The 26,159-nt window shown below is 34.5% G+C and overlaps 1 protein-coding gene across 1 annotated transcript in view; it reads left to right on the top strand.

Moving 5' to 3' along the window:
- The window catches only part of LOC149075760 (tetratricopeptide repeat protein 28-like), a 38,759-nt gene that overhangs the window by 9,456 nt on the left and 3,144 nt on the right, over nucleotides 1-26,159 (top strand). The window contains exons 7-21 of the mRNA XM_089243264.1: nucleotides 2,879-3,427; nucleotides 5,442-5,621; nucleotides 6,141-6,344; nucleotides 8,930-9,190; nucleotides 9,276-9,488; nucleotides 9,778-10,216; nucleotides 10,970-11,247; nucleotides 12,241-12,481; nucleotides 16,137-16,375; nucleotides 19,034-20,053; nucleotides 20,390-20,599; nucleotides 21,750-21,981; nucleotides 22,200-22,276; nucleotides 23,528-23,645; nucleotides 24,922-25,029. Coding sequence (XP_089099390.1) covers nucleotides 2,879-3,427; nucleotides 5,442-5,621; nucleotides 6,141-6,344; nucleotides 8,930-9,190; nucleotides 9,276-9,488; nucleotides 9,778-10,216; nucleotides 10,970-11,247; nucleotides 12,241-12,481; nucleotides 16,137-16,375; nucleotides 19,034-20,053; nucleotides 20,390-20,599; nucleotides 21,750-21,981; nucleotides 22,200-22,276; nucleotides 23,528-23,645; nucleotides 24,922-25,029 — 4,369 coding nt within the window. The remainder of the gene's footprint in view (nucleotides 1-2,878; nucleotides 3,428-5,441; nucleotides 5,622-6,140; nucleotides 6,345-8,929; nucleotides 9,191-9,275; nucleotides 9,489-9,777; nucleotides 10,217-10,969; nucleotides 11,248-12,240; nucleotides 12,482-16,136; nucleotides 16,376-19,033; nucleotides 20,054-20,389; nucleotides 20,600-21,749; nucleotides 21,982-22,199; nucleotides 22,277-23,527; nucleotides 23,646-24,921; nucleotides 25,030-26,159) is intronic.

Below are 26,159 nucleotides of genomic sequence, written 5' to 3'. Positions count from 1 at the left end.
ACGTCAAATACTGCTTTTCAATTTTTAAAATTTCCATTGGAATTATACATGTTAATTGCATATAATATTTAAAATGACTGTTAAACAGAGAATAAATACTTAATATGATTGTAAAATAATTTTTTACTATCTACAGAATTATTTTGGACATGCTTTTTTTCCTTGTAAAATGCACAATTTAAATAGAGCATAGCGTAAACACTGAAGAATAGAGTATGGAATGATTTGATTTTCTTCAATTCAAGCAATTCAAGATTTTGGACCTTATATGTGTGTGGATATAAATACCTGCTGTATTCTTTTTATAACAGATGGTGTTTAAAAAGCTTCTTTATGCCATATATGTGATGTTGATTTCTGTTGATATTAAATTATCTAGATAATCACAGATATATATATATATATATATCAAGAAAATATATGACAAAGCAACTGCGACGATTCATTTGGATTAAGGAAAAGCAAAGATTAAACTCAGAAAAGGAGTCAGAGAGAGACAGGGTGATACTATCTCACCAAAACTCTTTACTGCTGTTTTAGAAGAAGTATTCAGAAAACTGGATTGAGATGAAAAAGGAATTAAAATAAATGGAGAATCTCTCAACCATTTGCGTTTTGCAGATGACATTGTTGTTATCAGTAGTAATCCAGATGAACTAGAGGAAATGATACAAGAATTGGTGAAGGCAAGTATTCGGGTGGGCTTGAAAATTAATCTGCAAAAGACTGAAGTTATCTTCAACCCCTTTGCGTTGAAGAGGACAATCTTGCTCAACAACATAGAGATAGAAGAAGTAGAAAGCTATGTATACCTGGCATGAATGAATGAATGAACACCAGGGTCTCTGCCACCGGACTTATCCCGTTGCCGAGATCTCTTCCAGCCCAGCTTCGTGGCAGAGTCTGGAACAAAGTGAGTGCACCTAACAGTCTGAGTGTGTAGCTAGTGTTGTGTATGATATTTCAGTGCTGCCATCTATACTTCAAATTGTGAGTGAAGTGTAATGATTGAATAGTTGTAACGTTGTAGGCCTGTTGCTCTCTGTGGCGAGACTTTTTAACGGGGAGATCGGCTCGCATTCGCGCCTTGAAGTTGGGAACCACAGAAAACCAACTTCAGCCGACCACCACTGTGGGGTTCGAACCCGGATCCTCGCCTCGCGAGTCCGTCACTATAACCATTCAACCATACCTGGCACAAGAAATTACCATGGACAACGGAATCATTAATGTAATAAGCAGAAGGATCAGGATTGGATGGAGCACTTTTGGCAAAAACTGTGTAATTCTGAATAGTCATATGCCATTATGCCTGAAAAGAAAAGTTTTTAACGAGTGTGTGCTACCAGCACTGACTTATGGAGCTGAACCATGGACAAGCAAGACGATGCGAAGGCTACAGACAACACAAAGGAGCATGGAAAGATGTATGCTAGGCATCACAAGGAGAGACAGAAAACGAATCACTTGGATAGAACCACAAAGGTGTATGATATCATGGAAAGAATTAAACGGTTGAAATGGAAATGGGCTGGACATATTGCAAGAAGACAGGGCAACAGATGGACCACAAGTATTCTAGATTGGTACCACCGTGGTGTTAAACATCCGAGAAGGCGTCCCCACACAAGATGGATTGACGAGATCAGGAAAGTGGCAGGAGTCAAATGCATGGCTAAAGCATCAAACAGAGCAGAATGGAAAAATTTAGAGGAGACCTTCATCCAGCAGTGGATTGAAAATGGTTGTTGATGATGATGAGGATGATACATATATATCATCAACAATCATTTTTATATATATATATATACTTTAAACAATACCCTTATTGTGCATAGCATTAGAATATATCCAGCAATCAAAATATTAAACTGTGGGACTAAAATGACCTTTAATTTAGCAGTGCTGATTGTATATGATGCTTAAGAAGCTCCCATAACTTATTCTTTGTGCAAATGTAAAAATAACCAAGTTTGACTATGATATGGTATATTTACTAGTATTTATAATGTAATGGTTTCCCAGTTGAAGCAGTATCTATATGTGCAAAGCAATGCTTCGGGTGTCAAGTCCTGCCAGCTCTGCTTTGATTGAAAATACTCTTACAACTCACACACACAGGATTTATACAACCTGAGCGTATACATTTTTTAGGTAAAAATAAATGACAAGTGTATAAAATGCTACACGAGAATTTTTATGTGGAATAAAATTTTAGATAGAACATTTAAAACATCAAAAATTTTAAAATATCAAAATAGGTATTATTTCTCAGTGATTATAATTCAAAATATGAAACACCTTAATCTACATTAAAGTGAGTGCTTTGTTATTCAACATATCTATCAGGTTAAAAAAAATGGGTTTTTGACTTTTTAATACTGAGTTAATTTTTGATATCAAAAACATAATCTTGATCCCCCCATCACACAAATTTTGGATAAGCTGCTTTATTTCGCTTAGTAAATTGAACACTGGTAATCAGTACTTTATATAAAATCGTAAAATTACATATCTGTTCTAGACTCTTTGTGTGTCAAAAAATTCAAAATTGCAAATTATAATTGATATTTTGTTTCAATTATTGTAATAAATTAATGATTAAAAATAAAACATTGTAATATGCTAAAAAGTTTTTCATCATTTTATATACCTATTGTGTTCAAAGCATTATCCAAAAGCATTCATTTAGGTTTTTGATGCTTAATCATGTCAAAAATCCTGATATTAATGCATTCATATATTTTTAATTGATTATTCAGCATGTGTAAATAAAGCTAAACAGCAAAATGCCAAACAAAATCTGAAATAAAATGACTATTTTTTTATTTCCACCTATATTTTTTGATACAGAATTCTAATTTTATTTCATTTTCAGGACAAAGTATCTGAAGGCCGTGCATGCTCTAATTTAGGCATTGTGTATCAGTTGCTTGGAGACTTTGATGCTGCTCATAAACTTCATCAAGCTCATTTGAGCATTGCTAGGACATTAGGTGACAAAGCTGGCATGGGTCGAGCATATGGAAATATAGGCAATGCATATAGTGCTATGGGTCGCTATGATGAAGCTATAAAGTTTCACAAGCAAGAACTGACCATATCGAAAGAAGTGAATGATAGAAGTGCTGAAGCTTCAACTCATGGAAATCTAGCAGTGGCATATCAAGCTTTAGGAATGCATGAAATGGCTATTCTTCATTACCACAGCCATCTCAATATAGCCCAAGAATTGAAAGATACTGCAGGTGAAGCTTGTGCATTGAGCAACCTTGGTAACTGCCACAGCTCACGTGGTGAATTTGCCCAAGCTGTGCCATATTATGAAAGTTTTTTGCGCCTTTCTCAGGAAATCGGTGATGCTGAAGGTGAAGCGAAAGCATGTCATTTTCTTGGGTATGCCCATTATTGCCTTGGGAACTACAAGGTATGTGTTACAGCCTCTGCCGTTAAGGATTATAAATGTATCTTTGTTTTGTATTAATTGTAGCAAGTATGATAATACTGTAATTTTTTTTGCACAGTCTTCTGGTGAATGTTTTTCATCAGAATGAAAATCACCCTCATCTATCTGGGAAATACAGTAAAACCCCTCTCAAGAGTGATCCCCCTTTCGCAGCTAAATAATGATTTCCTGGGTCTATTTAAAATATGCATTTAAAGGCCAAAGCAGCGGTTAAAAGTTCCTGGCCGATATTGACAGACAAAGGTTTGTTCAGTTAAGGTGACATTGAAACTTTTTCGTTCGCTAGTTCTATTAGTTCTCTCTTACGGGGCCCCAGTATGGGCATCAAAATTTTTAGATGACTTTGAACATATTTTTTCACTATTTTTTGGAAAGGTTTTTGCCCTGCCTAAATATATCCCTGGTTATCTCCTCCGTATTGAACTAGGGCAACCCCAGGTATCTGTTAGCCTATAATGAAAAAATTCCTGTTCATGTTCTATTACCGAATTTTAAACATGAAAAGTAATAGATTCCCGAAAATTTGCCTAAAAAACCTATACAATGAGCTAATAAATGACTACGATACCAAATTCAATTGGCTGGCAACAATGTAGGCCATTTTTGACGAGAGTGAATACTGTTTTTTTAAAATTTAATCTCGATCCTGCCGTAATTAAACATTACATACCCTACGTCCTAGAACTGTTTACTTTTAAGGGTGAACAAAGAGATCTTCAGTTTTTACAAACTTGCTATACTGTAGTGTGCTATAGATCAATAAAATAATTTTCATGTTTGAAAGACTATCTAATAGTTGGCTCAGAAATAAATCTCAAGCACGTATTAATACAGCTTCGTTTCGCCAACTATCAGACTGAGAGTTATAAATATTTTATAGTTGAGCCTCGAGAGATGTGCAGCTTCTGTAATCTACTTAGAAGTGAAACTTGGGAGCCTGTATTTTTCGAGTGCCCAACTTACAGAAATTTTCGGGATAAGTACTTACTCAGGAATGGCATTTCCAATTTCAAACAAGTACTAACTGTGAATAACTCGAAAATCAAACATATCTATTTTTTTCTTAAATACTGTTTGAGACATTGTCTTCTCTATGCCGATCCATCTGAAAATTAAAACCAATTTTGTAGCCCTGAATAACCTAGTCTCATGTAAATGTGGTGGTTTTTTTTTTTTTTGGTTTATTATTACTATTATTTTTTGCATAATAATTCGTTGTGGGTTTCCGCTTAAGTGTGTTTTTTTCCTGTCTCACTAAATGTTTTATTTATTTATTTTTTTTCTTTATTTTTATTTTTTAATTCATTTCATTTTATGTGCAAAAATTAAATTGTATACCTCCGCCTTTAAAATTGGCTCCGCCAATTAAATAAAGATTCTGATTCTGATTTAAAATGTGCTTTTCAAACCCCTGCTTAATAGTCACCCCTCTTTTGCGAACAAATTTTTTTTGTCCTGCCGGTGTCCGCAAAAGACAGGTTTTACTATATAAAATATTTTTTATATATTTCTGATGTATAAATTTAAACTTGTTAAAATCATGATTCAACTTTATTGTCAAAACTGAACTCTGTATTTTAGCCAATTTTTTTTTTTCATTACAAAAAATATATCCCTTTAAGACAGAGCTCGATTGATCATGCAGGTAAAATACTTAACAAAAATTCAAGTTTTCAAAAATTTTCCAGTCTTAAAGGGATAAACATTAATATAATTTAAATTATATTCCAAAATTGATGGTCTCTAATATAAATGACTATTTTCAGTTCATATCTTCATTGCTGACCTTCCTATCACATAACATAGCATTAATGCCTTAAAAATTTAGCTGAGAATTTTCATGACCTAGTTTCGTCTCATTTCAATCTTTATTCTCTCTCTAATGTCATAGTTGGTTGATGAGAATTGTTTCACAGTTTTTTCTTTTTTATGCTGAAAGCTTATCAATACCTGGGTCTTTCTGATTATTTTACAGGATGCCATACATTACTATGAACAAGATCTAGAACTAGCTAAAGATTTGCAAGACAGGTTGAGCATGGGTCGAGCTTATTGCAATTTAGGTCTCTCTCATCTAGCTCTTGGTAATTTTGAAGCTGCTCTTGAATGCCAGAAATATTTTCTTGCTGTTGCTCAGATGATGAAACATGTCCAGGTATGTTTACAATATTAATTTAAAATTTTTAAAGGTATACATAACATGAAAATCACAACATAAATGTTATACGTATAAAGTTTTGTATCTGTGAATTTTTATGTGTAGTATAATACAGATACAGACGATGCTCAATATAACGACACCTCTTTGTCCCATGGAAAACACACATTTTATTGGGAGGGTCATTATATGGAAAGAAAAACATGATAGTCGTTCTATGAAAACATTTGGACATGTATCTTGTCCTACTGGTCATTGTAATGGAATGGTCACTATAACGTGGGTTTGTTATAACGAGCGTTGACTGTATTGACTGTAATTTGCTATAATACACATAATAAATTAAAAAACAATGTTACATATGCATATTTATTCATTTAACAATTCACAATTGTAATTATTTGTACATATTATAAGTTACCACTAGTTCAAGTAACTAATAATTATTCAATAATTTATTAGTAATAAGTTATGAAAATCAATAGCTACAATGTTTCTTTGAATCTAATCTTTCAGGGCAAGTTCAGAGCATTAGGTAATCTGGGTGATGTGCTTATGAAGATGAAGAACCCTAGTGAAGCAGTCAAAGTGTATCAGAAGCAGCTTATTTTAGCAAAACAAAGCTGTGATAGAGTATTGGAAGCTGCAGCTTATGGTGCTCTAGGCCTTTGTTATCGTCAAATGCAATGCTATGACAAAGCTCTAGGGTTTCATACTCAGGTAAAGTTTAGTTAAAAAATTTATTTTGCTGATCATAGTTGCACTCATAAAATTATAAGAAACTAAAATTTTTAAAACAATTTAGAAACAGTGAAACACCTTGCAACCATACTGAGGAAAGACATGGTTATGAAGAATTTATCATTATAGACAAAGTGTTTTACCACTGAAAAATGCATTGAGAGCATAGAGCAATATTATTAGATAGGTGGTTATCATCGTAGAGAATATTGTCATGCATCATGATTTTCACTTTAACAGTTTTTTAAATGCATATACAGAGTGGTGACCATTGACTGTCCAATAATTACACACATAATTTGTTGTGAAAAACTAGTATAGAAAAGTGTTTTCTGTTTTGAGATCAGACGAATATTTAATAAGTTATAACATTTTGAATTTTTTTTACGTGTCATTTTTGTAACATCAGTTATGCGCCAAACAACCAACAAAAGTAAAATTCTTCCTCAGCTAAGGGCTACAGATTTTTTGAAATTGAACTGAAATGTTCAATCCCATCAGAAGCCGAGATCATCAGTTATTTTCCTTCACAGTTGGCACTTTTTCTTTTTCGTGTGGAGTGATGTTAACTTCGTATTAAGTGTTGCATTACGTGTTACGTTCGCCCCACCATATTGGCAAATCTATTACCAGATTTGTAAAATGTTAACCAAACGACATCTATTGGAAAAATTGTTTTTTCAAAATCAACACATTTTTGCCAAAATGTGGTAATTTTTTGTTCTTCACTCTCAAGTCAAATTTTTTGAGGGAAGGTACATACAGTGCATAGTTTTTACTCCACAATCGTGTTTTTTATGCTGTCATTTTGATCATATTGCATGTTGATCAATAAAATGGCAATATTTCTTCAGTTATTTTAAAATTTAAGCGAAACTGTTATGCTTGAAAAGCTTCAATGAGAATATAAAAATGATAACTTGATGAAGGTTCTAGTTACCATTTACTGTTTGGTGGGAACAGTAAAATACTAGCAACGATTCAATCAAACTTTTAATGAAATTATTTTATGAATTGAACATATTGAAAATAATTAGTGGTTTCTACTGATTTTTCATTCCATCGCATTTCATACCGATTTATACATCTAGCGACGAAGATTTGTAATTTTCACGTGACTGCAATTGATTTTTATCGTGCTGAAATGTTCATAAATTTACTTTACCTTTTTATACAAGAAAATTTTCAAAATTTATTCCAGCCTACATGATTTGCACAGAACTTGGTAATTTTTTTCAAATGAAATTTCATTCAGGAGTGTATTTATAAGAGGGCAGTTGCCCGAGCCCCTCTTAGTAGATGTAGACTTCAAGCTCTCGCCATATTAAGCATTACTAATTTTGCTGCCCCTTTGAGATGTTTCGTTTTTTTCTAGAAAAATCATGTCCTTCTCCCCTTAGCCCTCAATTTAAAAAATGAATCACCTCTTCACTGCTTTTCCAAATATGGTTTCAAGCATTGTGTCATATACACTCATAACATGAGAGGCTGTAAAAATTTTAAACTGTATTTGTTAGACTTCATTGTGACAGTTTTTGTAAGTGTGACCGATTTCATTCAACAAGCTTATTGGGCTAATTAAATTAATTGAGTTGCAAAATTGCAATTAAAAGCTGTGTCGCAACCATGGCCCCACACCTAGGGCAGGATCTCTAGACTGGGATCTTGAGCAGGCCTTCAAGCCAGACTTTTCACAGGGCTCTTCTATAGTGAATTTATAGCGTAAAAAAAAAATAATTGTCTCGGGTCCCAGGGCTAAAACCCTATCAGCCCTGTCCATGTGGAGGACCAGAGATGCAGGGCCGTCTTAAGAGCTTTGTGGGTCTCTGGGCTTTTTGATTTTTATGAGGCTCTACCAGGCAAATTTACATGCATACTCCTAGAAAATTTCAGCTATATCTCATCTTTGTGAGGTGCCTAGGTGGGCCCATGCATTAAGGCAGCACTGCGTGGACACAATATGTAAATCTTCGAAAACTTCGAAAGTTGGAACTAAAAAAAAAAAAAAACTGATTCCAAAATTGCTAGCAATATTTTATTTATTTAAACAAGACAAACCAAATGATCACAGACGTAGTGTAACTTTGATCAAAGCAGAAAACATTTTCAGTTTTGGGTATTAATGATCACATAAAAAAGGCTGCACACAATAGGGGGAAAAACTTGTTCGTGCTTTTTCTTGATATACTATTAGGGTTAAATTAATTTTATCCAGTTTCAGAAATGCCAAGTTGTATGTTTGGTGTACATTCAGTGAATTTGGTAGGATTTGAAAGGGACATCATCAATTTTTAAAGCAATGTAACTCATTAACTATGGATCAGATCAAAATACTGAAAAAAAATTTCCATAGTAGTTTTTCACAAGTAATCATGTATGTAATTATTGGGCGATTGATAGTTACCACCCTGTATATTTATATATCATATACATAAGATTAATCAATTTCTACATGTGTGCAATAAAAATCCTTTTTTTTTTCACTTGGCATTTTTTATTTATAAAATTAATATATTTAATCAGGGGATTTATATATTTTTAATATTTGCTGTATTTCTCTCCAGGAACTTACACTGAGACAGGAACTTGGTGACGTCCGAGGGGAGTGCAAAGCTCATGGTCACTTAGGAGCCGTTCATATGACACTGGCTAATTATACTCATGCGATGAAGTGCTACGAAGAACAGTTGGAAAGAGCCAAGGAATTGCATGATTGCTCTCTTGAAACTCAAGCTCTTGGAAACTTGGGCATATCCAGGTTGAACATAGGTCATTTTGAAGATGCAATAGGATACTTTGAACAACAATTGGCCCTGCTTGAACAAGTAAAAATGACACTTTATATAGTTATCATTATGATTATGTCCATAGCCTCTGTAGCTGCTATCACACATGTTTTTTTCATTACAGCTGGGCAGTAGCAGTGCATTGATTGATAAAGGACGAGCATATGGAAATCTGGGTGATTGCTATGATGCCTTAGGTGATTTTGAAGAAGCTATCAAGTGTCACGAGCAGTATTTGGCTATTGCTTCAAAAGCAGAATCCCTACGAGACCAAGAAAGAGCTTACAGGGGACTTGGAAATTCTCATAGGTGTATTGGAAACCTACAGCAAGCTTTGGTAGATAACATTTAATAGGATTATCATTTGCCATATTAATATAGTAAAATAGAAATTACCATAGGTTTTTTTTTTGTTAAAATTCCTCAATATATCTAATATATCACTTCATAAGTAACAAAAGTGTTATACAATATTTTTCATGCTGTAGTTACTTATTTTGAAAATTAAGATAACTAAAATTAATAACTATATATAAATATAAAATTTTATATACCCTTTAGATAGATACCCTTCATAAAAATGGAATATTTGTATTTTAATTTTTGTCTTTAATAATTTTTATTAGGTATGTTTTGAGAAGCGACTGGTGGTTTCACATGAACTTGGAAATACAGCAGCAAAAGCTGCAGCTTATGGTGAGCTGGGTGGTATTCACAGCCAATTGGGAAATTTTGAACAAGCTATTTCATGCTTGGAACACCAGTCCTCATTAGCTCGGGAGATGGGCGATAGGAATACTGAAGCGGATGCTACATGTGGGCTTGGTACAGTTTACCAGCAGATGGGTGACCATCAGAGAGCTCTTCGATATCACCAGATGGATCTGGATATTGCTGAAGAAATGAATAACATGGCTACCAAGGGAAGAGCATATGGAAATCTAGGAGTTGCTCATGAGTCTCTCGGAAACTTCCAACAAGCTATAGCTTACCAAGAGAAACACCTGAGTATAGCTGCTGAAATAAATGACAAAGTTGCCAAGACATTGGCATATAGTAGCTTGGGTGAGGAAGCTATTTCATCTCAAATCATTGCGATAACGTACATGTATAAAAATAATTATCACAAATCATTATCAATTTACTTATTATAATTATGTATTTTATTTGTATATTTAATTGTGTGTATTGTTTATGCAATTATTTATTGATTTTTTTGAAATGTGTGACGTGTGACTATAATTATACTTTTTTTTTCAGCGACCAGCCGCTGTGGTGGTCGAGTGGTTATAGTGACGGACTCGCGATGCGAGGATCCGGGTTCGAACCCCACAGTGGTGGTCGGCTGAAGTTGGTTTTCTGTTCGGTAGTTGGTTCCCAACTTCAAGGCGCAAATGCGAGCCGATCTCCCCGTTAAAAAGTCTCGCCACAGAGAGCAACAGTCCTACAACGGTAAATCATTCAACCATAACACTTCACTCATAGTTAGAAAAACTGGTGGCAGATGGCAGCACTACACATAACAAGCATTACTGAGAAACAAAAACTTCACGTCAGGTTTCACTACACGTACACGCACATTCCCGCATGTACATGGTGCATGTGTGGTGTAGCAGTAGTAGGTAGGGCCTCCAAAAAATGGCTCGGGGATCCATGATGTTCTTAAGTCAGCCACCTCGTTGGGCAATTTGCCTGTTGTGGCGTGGTATTTGTATTTTATTTGTATATTTAATTGTGTGTATTGTTTATGCAATTATTTATTGATTTTTTTGAAATGTGTGACGTGTGACTATAATTATACTTTTTTTTTCTTTAAAGGTCGAGTTCACCATGCTCTCGGTAATACACCTCAAGCAGTAGCATATCTTCAAGAGGGACTTACTATTGCCGAACAGTTATGTAGAAGAGAAGATGAAGCCAGAATACGACATCGCCTTGGATTGGCTTTGTGGGGTAATAATGATCTTGAAGGTGCTCAGCAGCAATTGTATAGGGCAACAGATCTTTTTGAGAGCATAAGACGAGAAACATGTGGTTCCAGTGATTACAAATTGTCTCTTTTTGACCTGCAAACTGCTTCATATCAAGCTTTACAAGTAATGTTAGAAATTTTCTTCTTTCATCAAGAAGTTTTTATACTGAATATTTTTAGATTTTTTTTCTCCATCTGGTGTATTAGATATATTTAGACACTAAACCTTTCTGATAAAAACACACATTGTTTAAAAGCAGTATATATTCACATGAAGCTGCTATTTCTAAAAATAAATCTTAACATATGTAAATTTATATAAAAAAATCAAACTGATTTCAGAAGTTGCATTTATTTCAGTTGCATATCATTTTTATTTTCAAGATCTAATTATGAGGTGCATTGCATAATTAAAAATTGATATTGCAAAGATTACAAATGTCAAAAGTGACAGTTGATTTAGAGAAAAAGTTGAGTTGTTGAAAATGTATTTTTATTGCATTTAGATTTATTTTGTTTTCATGTTGTATTTAATGTTGTGGTTTTTGTTCCAATGTGCTTTGTTATAAGGTTTCTTCACATTGAGGTCTTGGTCATTTTTTTTCTCTTTTTAAAATTTTCTTAAGGAAATAGGTAATATTACACATCAGGTTAGAGGAAATTCATTTTGTATAAAACTGTATGAAGCTGAACTGTTCATCTTTTATGCTTATCCAATTTCAAGGGTTTTTTTGAGAATTTAATCAATGTGTGTGATTTAGATTTCCTTATCGAATAGATGAATAATGCCTTATCACAGTAGTTTTTAATGTCAGAAAAATTACTTTTTGTTTTTATTTGGGAATAGCTGATATTTTAATTTTTATTAAAAACTTTTTTTGAAGAATTTAGATAATTTTAAACATTGAAACAACCACTGTATGAAGCAGTGGTAACCATACTTTTAGTTAATGTTGTATAATCAAATACAGCTTTTATCTAGCATGATCTACTGCAATGAGATATATGTTCTTAATAACTATCGCAGATGATTTTATAAATTTTTTTGTAATGATGTATATTTTCAATGGTGTAGTGGTGTAATTTTTAATTTTGGTTTGTTATTTATTCCAAATAGCGTGTGTTAGTAAGTTTGGGTCGGTATCAGGAAGCATTGGTTGTTGCTGAGAGAGGACGAACCAGAGCTTTCATCGACCTTCTGCTGGAAAGACAAACAAGCACAACACAAAGTATTTTGAACTTCAATCCAACTAGCACCGAACAAATAGTTGAGGTAGTTAGCAGACAAAAAGCCACTGTTTTGTACTATAGTATTGCAGCTGGGTATTTATATACATGGCTCATTGTTCCTAATGATGGTGAGTTTTGAAAATTGCTATTGAAATATAAATTTAATATTATAAATATGAAACATTACAATGATTTTAGGCAGCATGATCAATGTATCAGAAAAAAAATTAATAAGCATATAAGAAATTAGTAACAAAGAAAACTTGCTTATTTTTCACATAATAACAGTAATGATGATTAATAATAATTATGATAAAATAAAAATTAGATATAACATGCCATAAAGATGCTTTATAGGTCATCAATTTCTTATGGAAAGAGGAGAGCAGGAACACGTGACACTTTTTATTTCAAAATTATTACTTTTCAAAATTTGACTGCAAAAACTCCTGGAAAGTATCCCTGAATAAAACTTTTGTACAATAATGTTGCAGACCTGCCAACTCTCTGGATTTAGGCCGGAGACTCCGGATATTTTGCCCTTCCTCCGGCTCTTCAGATTTGTTAAAAATTTCTCCGGATTTTAGCAGAAAATCAGATTTGGAAGAATTTTTTTTTTAATTTCATGTAGATCAGATTTTTTTAAATATTTTCCCTGAGCTTTCAAGATGGTATGACATCAATGACTTTGTATGCCCAAGGTTATTCATCACGAATAGCATCCAAGACAATTATATTCTGCTCAGGAGCTACGTAGGACCTGCTTGTGAGGGAGGGGGGGGGGCACTATTTCTCAATTGATTTAAAAAACTACAATTTTTTTTATCAGGCCCATAGGTTCCAAAAGTTGGCATGTCTGATCATATTTAATGTAATTAAGAATAAATATTTTCTTCTAAGAGTTCTAGAATAAATATTTTATACCCATGAATATTTCAAACATGCAAAAGTCATGTTTTACTGCAATAAATCTCACGTTGGCATTTCGCTACTTTGAGAACAAAAAGTACTCTTTAATCTACGTGAATAAATTTTATTCCCTGTTTAATGAAATCTTAAGAAATTTCAGGAAAGTGTTTGTGATTTTCAGAGAAAACGTTGCTGCTTCTAAATGTTGCATTCATGCATAGTTGTTACCTTATAAAAATGTATAAACTGAAGAGCCAAAAAAACTGGTACAGGCATGCGTATGCAAATAAAGAGATATGGAACCAATCAGAGTATGGCACTGCGGTCGGCAACGCCTATATAACACAAAAAGTGTCTGGCATAGTTGTTAGATTGATTACTGCTGCTACAATGGCAGGTTATCAAGATTTAAGTGAGTTTGAACGTGGTGTTATAGTCGGCGCATGAAAGATGGGACATAGCATCTCCGAGGTAGCGATGAAATTTGGATTTTCACGTACGACCATTTCACGAGTGTACCGTGAATATCGGGGAATCCGGTAAAAAATTAAATCTACGACATCGCTGTGGCCGGAAAAAGATCATGCAAGAACGGGACCAACGACGACTGACGAGAATCATTAAACGTGACAGACGTGCAACCCTTCCGCAAATTGCTGCAGATTTCAATGCTGGGCCATCAACAAGTGTCAGCGTGCGAACCATTCAATGAAACATCATCGATATGGGCTTTGGGAGCCGAAGGCCCACTCGTGTACCCTTGATGACTGCACGACACAAAGCTTTACGCCTCGCCTGGGCCCAACAACACAGACATTGGACTGTTGAGGACTGGAAACACGTTGCCTGGTCTGACGAGTCCCGGTTCCAATTGCTTTGAGCTGATTCACGTGTACGGGTACGGAGACAACCTCATGAATCCATGGACCCTACATGTCAACGGGGACTGTTCAAGCTGGCAGAGGCTCTGTGATGGTATGGGGCGTGTGCAGTTGGCGTGATATGGGACCCCTGATACGTCTAGATACGACTCTGACAGGTGACAGGTACGTAAGCATCCTGTCTGATCACCTGCACCCATTCATGTCCATTGTGCATTCCGACGGACTTGGACAATTTCAGCAGAATAATGCGACACCCCACACGTCAAGAATTGCTACAAAGTGGCTCCAGGAGCACTCTTCTGACTTTAGACACTTCCGCTGGCCACCAAAATCCCCAGACATGAACATTATTGAACATATCTGGGATGCCTTGCAACGTGCTGTTCAGAAGAGATCTCCACCCCCTCTTACTCCTACGGATTTATGGACAGCCCTGCAGGATTCACGGTGTCAATTAATTCCAGCACTACTTCAGACATTAGTCGAGTCCATGCCACGTCGTGTTGCGGCACTTCTGCGTGCTCGTGGGGACCCTACACGATATTAGGCAGGTGAACCAGTTTTTTTGGCTCTTCAGTGTATATATTTTGCTAATTCTACATTTAATTCTTCTTGTCTGACTTCTACTCTGCTGATTATGCACGGGAAATTTCTCTAATTCCCTTGGAAATTGTTATACATAGATTTTTCATTATATATGTATGTATGAATAAGTACCACTTTCACGTATGAATAAGTCGCACCACAATACTGTACATTGAAACATTAATTTACCTTAGACTTTTGCGTTTTTGATGAATCATAATTTTTAAAAGTTGCTTTTATAAAAAAAATCTTATAACCTGTAAGATAGTTTGATTCTGATTGTGATCCTGAAAATGAGCGTTCAAACTGAAGAAATGACACAGTGAAAATAAGAAAATCAATTGGATTTGGGGATGCAGATGAGACAAATGAAACACTGAGACCTAACTCTGTAGAACTCACTGATGAATGTCTTTCAAAAATGGAAAATGTCATGTATTATAATAGTCAGGAGACCTTTGTTACACAGCTCATTACCAAGTTGAATTCAGTCTGCCAAATTTCCAATCCCCCCCCCCCGAAAAAAAACCAGAATGGCCGCTTCTTTTGAACATTGATAATGGCATTCAATATTTTAATCAGCAGAAACGATTGGAAATTTGGCAGACTGAATTCAACTTGGTAATGAGCTGTGTAACAAAGGTCTCCTGACTATTATAATACATGACATTTTCCATTTTTGAAAGACATTCATCAGTGAGTTCTACAGAGTTAGGTCTCAGTGTTTCATTTGTCTCATCTGCATCCCCAAATCCAATTGATTTTCTTATTTTCACTGTGTCATTCTGAGATTAAAATTTTTACATTTGTGATAGATTCATAATTTTCTTGCTTGTCACAAGAATAAATTTTATAGAGAAGCAAAGAATGTGCTGTCTGTCAGCTCAAACTAATTTCACTACTGCTCTTTGAATCGGCAGGGTAATGATTGGAGGGGGGTGATGCGTTATTGGAATCTTGTCTGACAACTAATCGAGTCTTTCGAGTCAGCTGAAACTTAATGAAACAGTCAAGTCAGTGGTTCTCAATATTTTTTTAGAATTAATTTCTATGACAGAGTTTGTGAGGTTTCTTTTCTTTATTTATTTAAATGAATTTACAGATTAGCTTTATATTTTCCTGGATTGGCAGCAGTGCTTCTGTCATTTGTGGGGGGGGGGGCGACTTTAAAAAATAGAAATGGACAAACAAGGTGAAATATGTATATATACATATATTGAGTATACGTTCTTTGTCCCCCCCCCGGAAAAAGTTGAAATGATGTGCCTGGCTCCTGGAAAGTACACAGAAAACTCTAAAGCACACCACAGGAGTAGTACATAAAGTAGGGACAATTGCGTGTGTATGTAGAATGATATATATCAAGTAATTCAATAACTTATTTGAATTTTTATTCTTGTTGTAGGGGTTGTAAAGTTCCATGAGAAAAACATCAGTGATGTTGAAAGTGATGTATGTGATGAACAAAATTGTGCCATACCAAGTGCAAGTTCACTTTTGGAACAATATATAGCAAATGTGCGAGAAGCTTTGGGTGTTGATTTATCTTTAAGTCAAGGTAACTGTGGCATGAGTGAGACTGAAAGTGAAGCCGGGGATTTATGGAACCAGCAACTGGATGAGCTTGGTGACCGTTTAAACCAGGTAATGTCTCTTTTTTTCAATAAATTATTTTTTTATTTATTGGCCACAACAAAACACATGAAACATGCATTCAAAACAACTGAAATAAACATCAAAAAGAAGGGAAAAAGAAAAAACATGAAATGGCACACGTGAGGATGACACAAACACTCTGCGACTAAATGTCCTTCCATTTGTTGTTTAAATATGATTTATTTACGCAAAACCAATAGTTGAAAGAAAAAATTAGTTCTCTCTCTTAAAGATTTTTCATTTTATTTGACATTTTATATTAGAACTTCCCAACAATGGCCACTAAGGGAACAGAGAAAATGTGGCTATTATTGGGATGCTTTAAGAGGTTCAGTAATATACTAAAGAAAATAATTTTTGATTTCACATAAAATTACAACAATTAGTTATAACCAACTAGCTATAATACCCTGCGCTGCCCGAGTTTTCTTCAATTACTGAGAGGATTGAAAAAGTGGCAAATCATTATAAAGGAATAAATATTATACATAATATATTGGCAGAATTGAAGAAGTGACAAACCATTGTAAAGGCATATGCATATCTGAAATGCATTGCTATGGAACCACGGTAGCCTAAGTGAACATTCCGAAAGTGATTGTTGAGGCTCAGAAACCATTGTTGCCTGACAATTTTTTGTTCATTTGGGACATTTGTCCAGCTCTGAGGAACTTTTAAAGTAGCCTGTCATTCAAGTCTGGTCCTATTTGGTATATACAGTAAAACCTCGATAAGTCATCACCTCAAGTTATCGAAAAATTATGATGACTTAAGTGGAGTGCCATCAGTTTCAATGTGCAATGTTGTGAAAATCGTATAAATTTAAAGTAATGTGAAATTTATTAAAGTATGAATCAAAATAACAATATTAATAAAATTTATAGATATTTGATTTACACTAACAGAGCAACTGTTGGTCTAAAGCTATAAGTAGCTTTTCTTCATGGGGGGGGGGGGGACTTGAAGGGGCCCTGGGCATGGAAAAGTAAACAGAAGACCTCAACTTGGGAAAGAATGTCTAATTTTTTTAAACAAAGATATTTTGTTTAAATTTCAAGCCCTAAATTAATAGAGCCCATGCTTTCTATGATTATTTATTATCCGTGCCCGTTGCACTTTGACTTGATTAATTTGATTCTTTGATTTACATAATTTTTGGTTTCCTTGCACTATGTGTAATCTTTGACGTATCAATGAATTTTGTTTTTGCCTGAGATGCCCTGGGGGCTGAAGTGCTTACGTTGCTTCTTGCGACAGAGCCTAGGTGTCTCGCGGTTTCTCCAGTTGAGCCCATGCAGAAATGAGATCTATTTTGAACAGTCCCCAACGTTCCAAAAACCTTAGTCGGCAAATGCACTTCCCCAGCGTAACTTTCGTTACTTAAACTGTTCGGTTTGGGTATAGAGGATTTTATGGTGACGTTTAAGCATATTTCAATGCTGTTAACAAGCTCTTTTTTTAATGGGAGCCATAAAAATAGTCTGTTCCACTTTCTCAATTTTTTTCATAGTGACGAGTTAACTGAAATTAGCGACGAGTAAACGAGGGTTTAATAACATTGTTGTCTATGAGAGGTGGAAGGGCCTGAAGAAAAATGATGACTTATTAGGGTGATGACTTAACAAGGTTTTACTGTATATATATATGTAAAATTGGATGACGATTGATCTAAAATTATAGATTTGTATTGAGAACATACACAGAAAATCAATTATATATACATAGATTAAAATAAGCTGTGTTGTAGCACATAGCATTTACTTCGCATGGCAGATGCGGAATTCCATATGAAAAATCATTAATTTATGAATGGACACTTTTCCCATTGTTTATCCATTCAAACAACAATTTTTTACATTCTAGATATAAACTGTTACTGATTTTGGCAAAAAAAAAAGTGATAATTCCATGATGAAAAATGTGCAGCACTGTGGTGTATTCTTTGTATCAACAGTCATGTATTTTTTTAGATCAGACTCATCTTCAGATACTATCAGCTATTTTTGTTGTTGTCTAAGGCAAAATTTTCAGTTAGCGCTTACCCAAGCATCCTTTTCTAAACAGCATAGAAATCAAGGACTCCATGGGCTATGACATAGGCACTCATATTTTAGCTGCAATTTTTGTTTCTTTTCTGAAATTTTTTCTAGCGCATTTTTTGTTCAGCGTTGGTTGAAAAGTTATTTATAGTAGGGCTTGACAAATTGTAAAAAAAAATCTAAGCACCATTCAAATTATTTTAGGAGTAAAACAATATTTTTTCCCCCAAAAAAAAGTCAAAAATAATGTTTTTTTTTCATCTTTTTCCAAACATTGGACCTTCTTCCATGTTATGCGATATGCTGTTATAAATTGTCATTTTTCTTTTTTCCTCTTGTACTATAATTTATTAAAAAAACACGAAGTTTTAGTTGCCAATAGATATTTTCAGTTTCCACATAGTGGCCTGGTATTTGTCAAGCTCTGATTTATAGTATCTTCTGTTTTGTTGTTCAATGGATGCTTTATTTGTAATCTAAAATAGACTTGGTGAGAAATATTACTGTTTGAATTTTCAGTTTTATTATGCTTGTTTTAAAATTGTAAGAATTTAAATTACAGTTCTAATAATGTAGTACATTTAATTATTCTTTGTTTCTGTTACAGGAAAATGATCGTTCTGGTTTTTTGAGAATGGTTAATCGAAACCACCTTTTTAATAGTAGCAATTACAGTTTAAGTAGCTTGTTTAGTGTGGGTAGCTTAGGAGGAAGTATCGCCAGTGGAGTGACCAGCAGACCAGGCAGCATAAGATCAAGGCGATCCCAATGGCATGGTCCAGCACCTCTCCATGCCTTGTATGACTTACTGATTGCACCCGTTGAAGAACATCTCCCAAAAGACTCTGAAGCTAATGAGTTATTACTTGTTTTGGATGGTGATCTGTTCCTTGTTCCTTTTGCTATTCTGAAAAATTCAACCTGCGATGAATATTTGTGCGAGAGATTCTGCCTTACTGTACTGCCTTCCATAAGCGCTTTGAAAGCAAGTCAGAGATCCAAAGTTTTGCGTGAACCAGCTAAAGAACGCATATCATCTTTAGTTATTGGCAATCCAAAACTTCCTAGTGTGGTGAGTGAGCAATGGGGATGGAATGATATTCCGCAGGCTGAACAAGAAGCTAATCTTGTTGCTGATATCTTGGCAACAAAAGCTATTTCAGGAAGTAATGCGACAAAAGAAAGCATTATGGCTCAGCTTTCTCAGGCAGATTGTATACATTTTGCAGTGCATGTTTCATGGAAGCTATCGGCTATTGTGCTTTCTCCTAGTGAATTTGTGGAATCAGGGAGGCATATATCTCAAGGATCACAGTCAGAAACTAGCCAAGAAAATAATGACTGCTGTGAGGAGCAGACTTCTGAACTGTCTACTGATCTTCCACCTCTCTCTGAATTTTTGCTAACAGCTGCTGACATCCTCAATTTACATTTGACTGCGCGACTTGTAGTTATTAGCTCTTGTTACACAAGAAATCATCATGGACGTGTTCATTCAGATGGTGTTGTATGCTTGACGAGAGCTCTGTTGGCTGCTGGTGCTCAGTGTGTTCTTGTTTCATTGTGGCCTGTTCCAGATGCAGCTGTTAAAATTCTTCTTCGCACTTTTTATTCAGCTCTCCTACAGGTATTTATTTTTTTAATTTGAAACGTGATAGAGATGTTTTCTCATTTATTGAAATAATTTGGATTTTATTTTCATACTTTTGTTAATAGTAGCCAATTATATTTTACTCTTATACATTTTACACTTTATATTATTTACATCAATGTGAGAATTTTTTACAAAAATTTATGATAATATATTTGAAACACCTATTATAAATATCAATTATCAAAACTTTTGTTGCATCAGTTATCAACTTGTTTTTGGAAAATACATTCTATGTTTTTATAGATATTAAGAATGGATGACATGGTTTTATTTTGTTCAATAACAAGTTTATTTCTTTGTTAATTTCAGGGATCTAAAGTTAGTCATGCACTTGCTGAAGCTATGCGTACTATACAGACAACCAAACATTTTACTCATCCAGCAAACTGGGCAAGTTTTTTACTGGTTGGAAGCAATGTTCATTTAAGCAATCAAGTTGCACTACTTGGTCAGGCTCTGGCAGATCTCCTTAAAACTCCTGATACGTGTCGTGATGCCCTAAGAGTCGTGTTACACCTGGTAAGTGAATTTTTCATTAACTTGTGAAGGTATGACTGTAAGATCCTTGCATATATTTTTTCTGAAATCGTTACGAGAAAGCCATTTTCCAGTCCCACAAGAATTATTTCTTGTTTTTTAACCAAATGTTGAGAAAGCGTTTCACTCGTCTCAGATTCTTGTTTTATGCTTAGTCTAGTCGTCTTTTGATGATAGCACATTTATGAGGTATTTATATATAATGCATATATAGAGGAGAAAGTATACCACTTATCACTGACTATTTAGCCTCTTAGGCCCTTGCATTTTGATAAAATACACAGTAAATTTGCTCATTCAGGTGCTAATAAAATGTTTTCACATCTGGCATATTTATTTCCATCATTTTAATAGTTGAAAAGACTACCTTCTAGGATTACACCCATAAACATGTCTATGTCATGCATATATATCTAATTTGTTAATGAACACTTAAATTTTTATCATAATTGGTGGTGGTTTCAAAATTGAGTTTCTTTCCTATTGATGTTGATTTCTCCCCCCTCAACTTAGAGATGCCTAGCCTAAAGCAGAATTTTTTGCAATGAGTCCAGCTGGCTGAAAATTTTCTATTATAAAAATTTCGTATATATTAAATTGTTTTCTATACACTTAGTTATTTTTATTTTTTTCCAAAATTTTTCTTCGATGAATGTCACAAATTTCGGTACATTCTGCTTTGGGGTTTGAGATAAAAATGAGAAGCCTGATACACAAAAATTACCCAATAATACCAAGAGGTTAATAAAAAATTCTCTATTTATATCAGTATATATTATCCACTTATGCCTGTCCCAGTTAGCTTAAACAAAAGCCATCTACCAACTACTGTCATTATGAGCTATTAGCTGAGTTAGAAGGTTGTCCATTGGACAATGTCACTCTTTGTATACGTATGCTTTAAGAAAGGAAGGATCAGTGCTTCTGAAGTGTAGTGATCTAGTGCACTTCACCTATAATTTATATAAAATGTTTTTTTTTTTCAAACAATGGACTGAAGCATAATCAAAGAAACCATCATATAGCTGAAATGATTGTAGTGCATATGAAATTGAATTATTTTACAGTAGCTTTACTTTGTGAGATTGAATTACTCTAAGCAAGCCATTTTTCCCCCTATAAAATATTTCAGGTTGAAAAATCATTGCAGAGGATTCATAGAGGGCATAAGAATGCCATGTACACCACTCAAAAGAGCATTGAAAATAAAGTAGGTGCTGTCAATGGTTGGAAGGAGCTATTGATATCTGTTGGCTTTCGATTTGAGCCAGCTTCCAATGGCCTGCCTGCTTCTGTATTCTTTCCTCAATCTGATCCCGGTGAAAGACTCACACAGTGCAGCGCAAGTTTGCAAGCTCTTCTGGGTAGGTTTTTCTTGGATATTTGAATAGTTTTTAATAGCTATATTCCGTCCAGTCCTCTTTTCTTTTGTTATTTTGTTACAAATATCTTTGTGAAGCATTCGTACATAATTGGCAGTTCAAAAATCCTGAAATAATACATAAGTTGTATTGTGTTCTTACGTATAGAAAGTTTGGTACGTAAGTAGAAAAACTAATCAATACCCTTATTTTTTTTTCAGGTTTGTCTTCCGTTTCATTGAGTGCCATAACTAAACTATTGTCTAGTCCAGAATATGCTGATGATATTATCCAGCTGGTATGTATATAATCAGTCTTGTAAATCATTATTATGAATTTTTATGATTAATTGTTTGATTTATCAAATAAAAATGGTTTCCAAGAGCAAAATTCTGTTATTTTTGATGGTACAAAAAAAACTATCACTTGAATGTCAGTTCAACTCTCACATGAATTTATATTTTGGCCTGAAAAAACACATAATTTGTAAAGAAAAAAACAACAAAAAGAAATGTTAAAACTTGTGTAAAAATAACTGTAATTATTTATTGTCATGTCGCTTGAGTGCTAAGGGGCCGTTCAAGTATTACATCATCATCAATGGGGGGGGGTCCGATTTGATGACAGGGGGGGGGGGGTTGGATAATGCTTCACCACCCTTTATGAAAATATGAGTTAGGATTCAGAGGGACAGAGCTGATGGCGAAATTTTGCTAACAAGGGGGGGGGGAAGGGGGTCAGTGTTTTGCTGAATTTCGCTGGCAAGGGGGGGGGGGTCAAAAATGGCTAAAAATTAGCTTACGTAATACTTGAACGGCCTCTAAGTGATTGTGAATAATATTAGTTTCACACAATATTTCACATTCATACATAATTACAGTGATCTGAAAATTCTGTGAAGTGGAAAAACAAACTTTAAAAATATTTTATAAGGTTAAGGTTTTGAATTGTATTTCTTTCTTCAGTATTTTTTTTCAAGATAGGGCCAGGAAATTTTTTAGTTTGTCAGAGAAAGTCAGGGAAAAATGATAAAGCAGCAGATTTTGCTGGGAACTGTGTATTATGACTTAAAATTTGATCTTCAACTGATGGAATCTGTGGAATTAGAGTGCAGTATTGATAGTAGCATCAGCCAGAATGTCGCCTAGTATCCAGATGTGTAACTTATTATATCAATTATACAGATATAAGTATCTATTGTCTGCTTTCATATCTGTTTCATGTCCATCAGAAATTCCTGTCTGTTTTCCAGATCCTTCACAAAATTCCAAATCTGAGAAATGGACTTTCCACAAATTGCAAATTAATGAAACCATAAATTAGAAATTTCATTTCTTTTGTAAAAAATTAACTAAATTGTTTGGCTTCCCACATAATTATGGGTCATTTTCATAGAAACAGGATTCTATATAAAAAGTCTGGATGGACAAACCCCTAATTTCATTTATGTTTCTATTATAGTTTTCAAAAACTTCCTCAAGTTTAGTGTGTTCTGTTGTGGCTTACAAAATAATTTTTCTTAATCTTCACGTTTTGCGGATCTGTTTAGATGCGTCATGTGATGTCTCAGTTCCTACACAAAGATCAGGAAGCAGATGGCATTGAATGTTCTGTCAGTGTCAGACTTTGGAGTGTTCCTGGGTGTCATGAATTGCTTGCATCTCTGGGTAAGTTTCGATTTATTCTTTTTATACCCCTGCTTACATTCATGAAGTAAAAGATACATTAGAGAACTTGTAATTCTATCAATGGTCATAATTTCCAATCGGTCAATTTTTCCTCTGCTGCCCACAAATAGAAGGGATCTTATCAATAACATTTTTAATGAAAATTAAATTTATTTATGTAATGCATATCTAGCAAGATCAGTATCAACAAATTATACGTTTTTCCCCCTTGAGTAAAAAAAAAAAAAAAAAAAAAAGAATCAAAAATATCATAGAAATTAGACTAGAAGGAGTTTGATTTTTTTAATGGATTTCATTTCCGTTACTTTTAAAATTTTTATTTACTAAATGGCATTTAACGTCTCTTGTGTGTCTGCCAAGTTCTGTCTCAAACACCGATTATTATTAGTAAGTAAAGTTGACTGCCCTCTCAAAGGTCAACTAATTCAAGTATCTCATTGTCTGTTTTTGCTCTCGGAGACCATCCAATCTTTAGGAAAGAGCGCAAAACATTCCAAGATGGTCTCTCTGAGCAGTCATGTCTCTGTCTGCTTTCAAAGATTTAAAAAATGTATTTATTGTGTTTAAAAAAAATACAAGTCTTCTAATAAATTTTTTAATAACATCTTATCTGGAATTGGCACAATTATCTGAATTATCTTCAATTCTTTTTCATATTTTTGCTTCAAACAATTCTTTGTTATAGAACTATGAAATGAAGTTTTTTACACTGAATAAGGGAAGGGCAAAATCAAAGTTTGTTCCTCCTGTCAAAAATCCTAGTTAGCTTCCTGTTTTCATTGTAACCTTATCAATGGGATCTGCTATGATATTTTAATTGTGCTCGATGTTTTGAAATGTAATAAACTGCACGTGCTAGAGTAATATTTTCCCAGTATCCACGTATAATACAGGAGAAGGGAAAAGTGAATAAGAAGAGCTTGTAAAGGTTTCTGCATTGGTCATCAGATTTGACAGCAGTTATTATGCCAAGTTTTTTTGCTTCATAAAAGTTCATCTAAGGGAAATTTTTTGTATTTGTATTGAAAAGATTGTTTCAAATTGAAGTATATGAAGGCTATATTTACTTGGGAAAAAAATTTGAACTTCATGATTTGAAGGGAAAATTTGTAATATATGTCTCTTTTCAATTGATTCATTTGTTTTTAAGCCACTGTTAAGAAAACGATTGTCCTCCTTCGTTTTCTCTTTTTTTATGAACACAACTGAAAGAACCATTTGTGGAAAACATTAAGTTCTTTAAAATTTCTTTTAGGATTTGATTTAATGGAAGTTGGAAGAGATGAAGTGACTCTACGAATGGGAAAACAAGCTAACAAAAGGACAATACAGTTTGCTTTGCAGGCTTTATTGGCAGTTTTTGGTAAGTGCTCGCACAGTTTTAGGGGCCGTTCAACTATTACGTCATCATCAATTGGGGGGGGGGGGTTTCCAATTTGCTGACGTTTGATGACAAGGGGGGGGGGGGTTTGGATAATGCTTACGTCATCAACCACCTTTTATGAAAATATGAAATATTCTTAATGGCATCTTATTCGGTGCGCCAAAAACAAGAAAAACCTTTCGATAGTTTGTGGGCACTTGAAGTAACACCTCCCCCCTATTGATAAGTGCCCAAGTGCCCTACAGAGCCACTGTAGTGATCTCTACAGGTTTTGCAGATTCAAGTGATCTGGCAATGCTTCCGGGCCGCTTAAGTGCTCTGGAACTGTGCCACACTTCATTCTGAGAATGTGCCGCTGGTAACATGAGTGATGTAGAACTGCACTGGGGACCACTTAAATGCTCCAAAACTACATCACATGTCACTCAAGGGATCTCTAAATGTGTCATGGATGGCTTAAGTGTTCTGGAACTGTCCCGGGTCATTCAAGTGATTTGAAAATATGCCACGGCCGCTTAAATGTTCTGGAATTGTACCACGGGACTCTTAAGCGATCTGTAAATGTGCCGCTTAGTTCATTTTTACAAAATTAGGTTTGCAGAGGGCAGGCCGCATCAGATAACCCCCAGGACCATATTTGGTCCGCAGGCCAAGGGCCTTTATGTGATTTGTCATTATATGGCTTAGAGGGTGATTAAAGATAAATTTTGCGTTCATAGCCTTCAAATGGCATTGAAATTAACAGAAATTGATTATAATAACATATAAAGATATTCTCTTCCAAAATTTCAAATTTAAAAAAAATTTTGCATTAAAAAAATAAATTTTTGATCATCAGGGTGGAAGCGCGAGCCCCCCTATCCCCCCCCCTGTACGTCTCTGATCCCACCAATATGCGTTAGGATTCAGAGAGGCAGAGATGATGACGAAATTTTGCTGACAAGGGGGAAGGGGTGTCAAAAATAGCTGAAAATTTGCTTACGTAATACTTGAATGGCCCCTTAGTTGTTATGATAGTGTTTCTAAAAATACACTGTTCCTTACATAGCATTCAATTTATTGATTGTACTTTTACATATCACATTATACTGTTAGTTGCTGGAAAATGT

The sequence above is a fragment of the Pholcus phalangioides genome, unplaced genomic scaffold (assembly GCF_987345545.1).
Source record: "Pholcus phalangioides strain wild (caught in Gottingen) unplaced genomic scaffold, Ppha-v1.0 ptg000015l_1, whole genome shotgun sequence".
In the NCBI taxonomy this organism is placed as follows: Eukaryota; Metazoa; Arthropoda; class Arachnida; order Araneae; family Pholcidae; genus Pholcus; species Pholcus phalangioides.
Note: the sequence above shows the minus strand (reverse complement) of the source record. Positions and strands in the feature narration are given on the sequence as shown.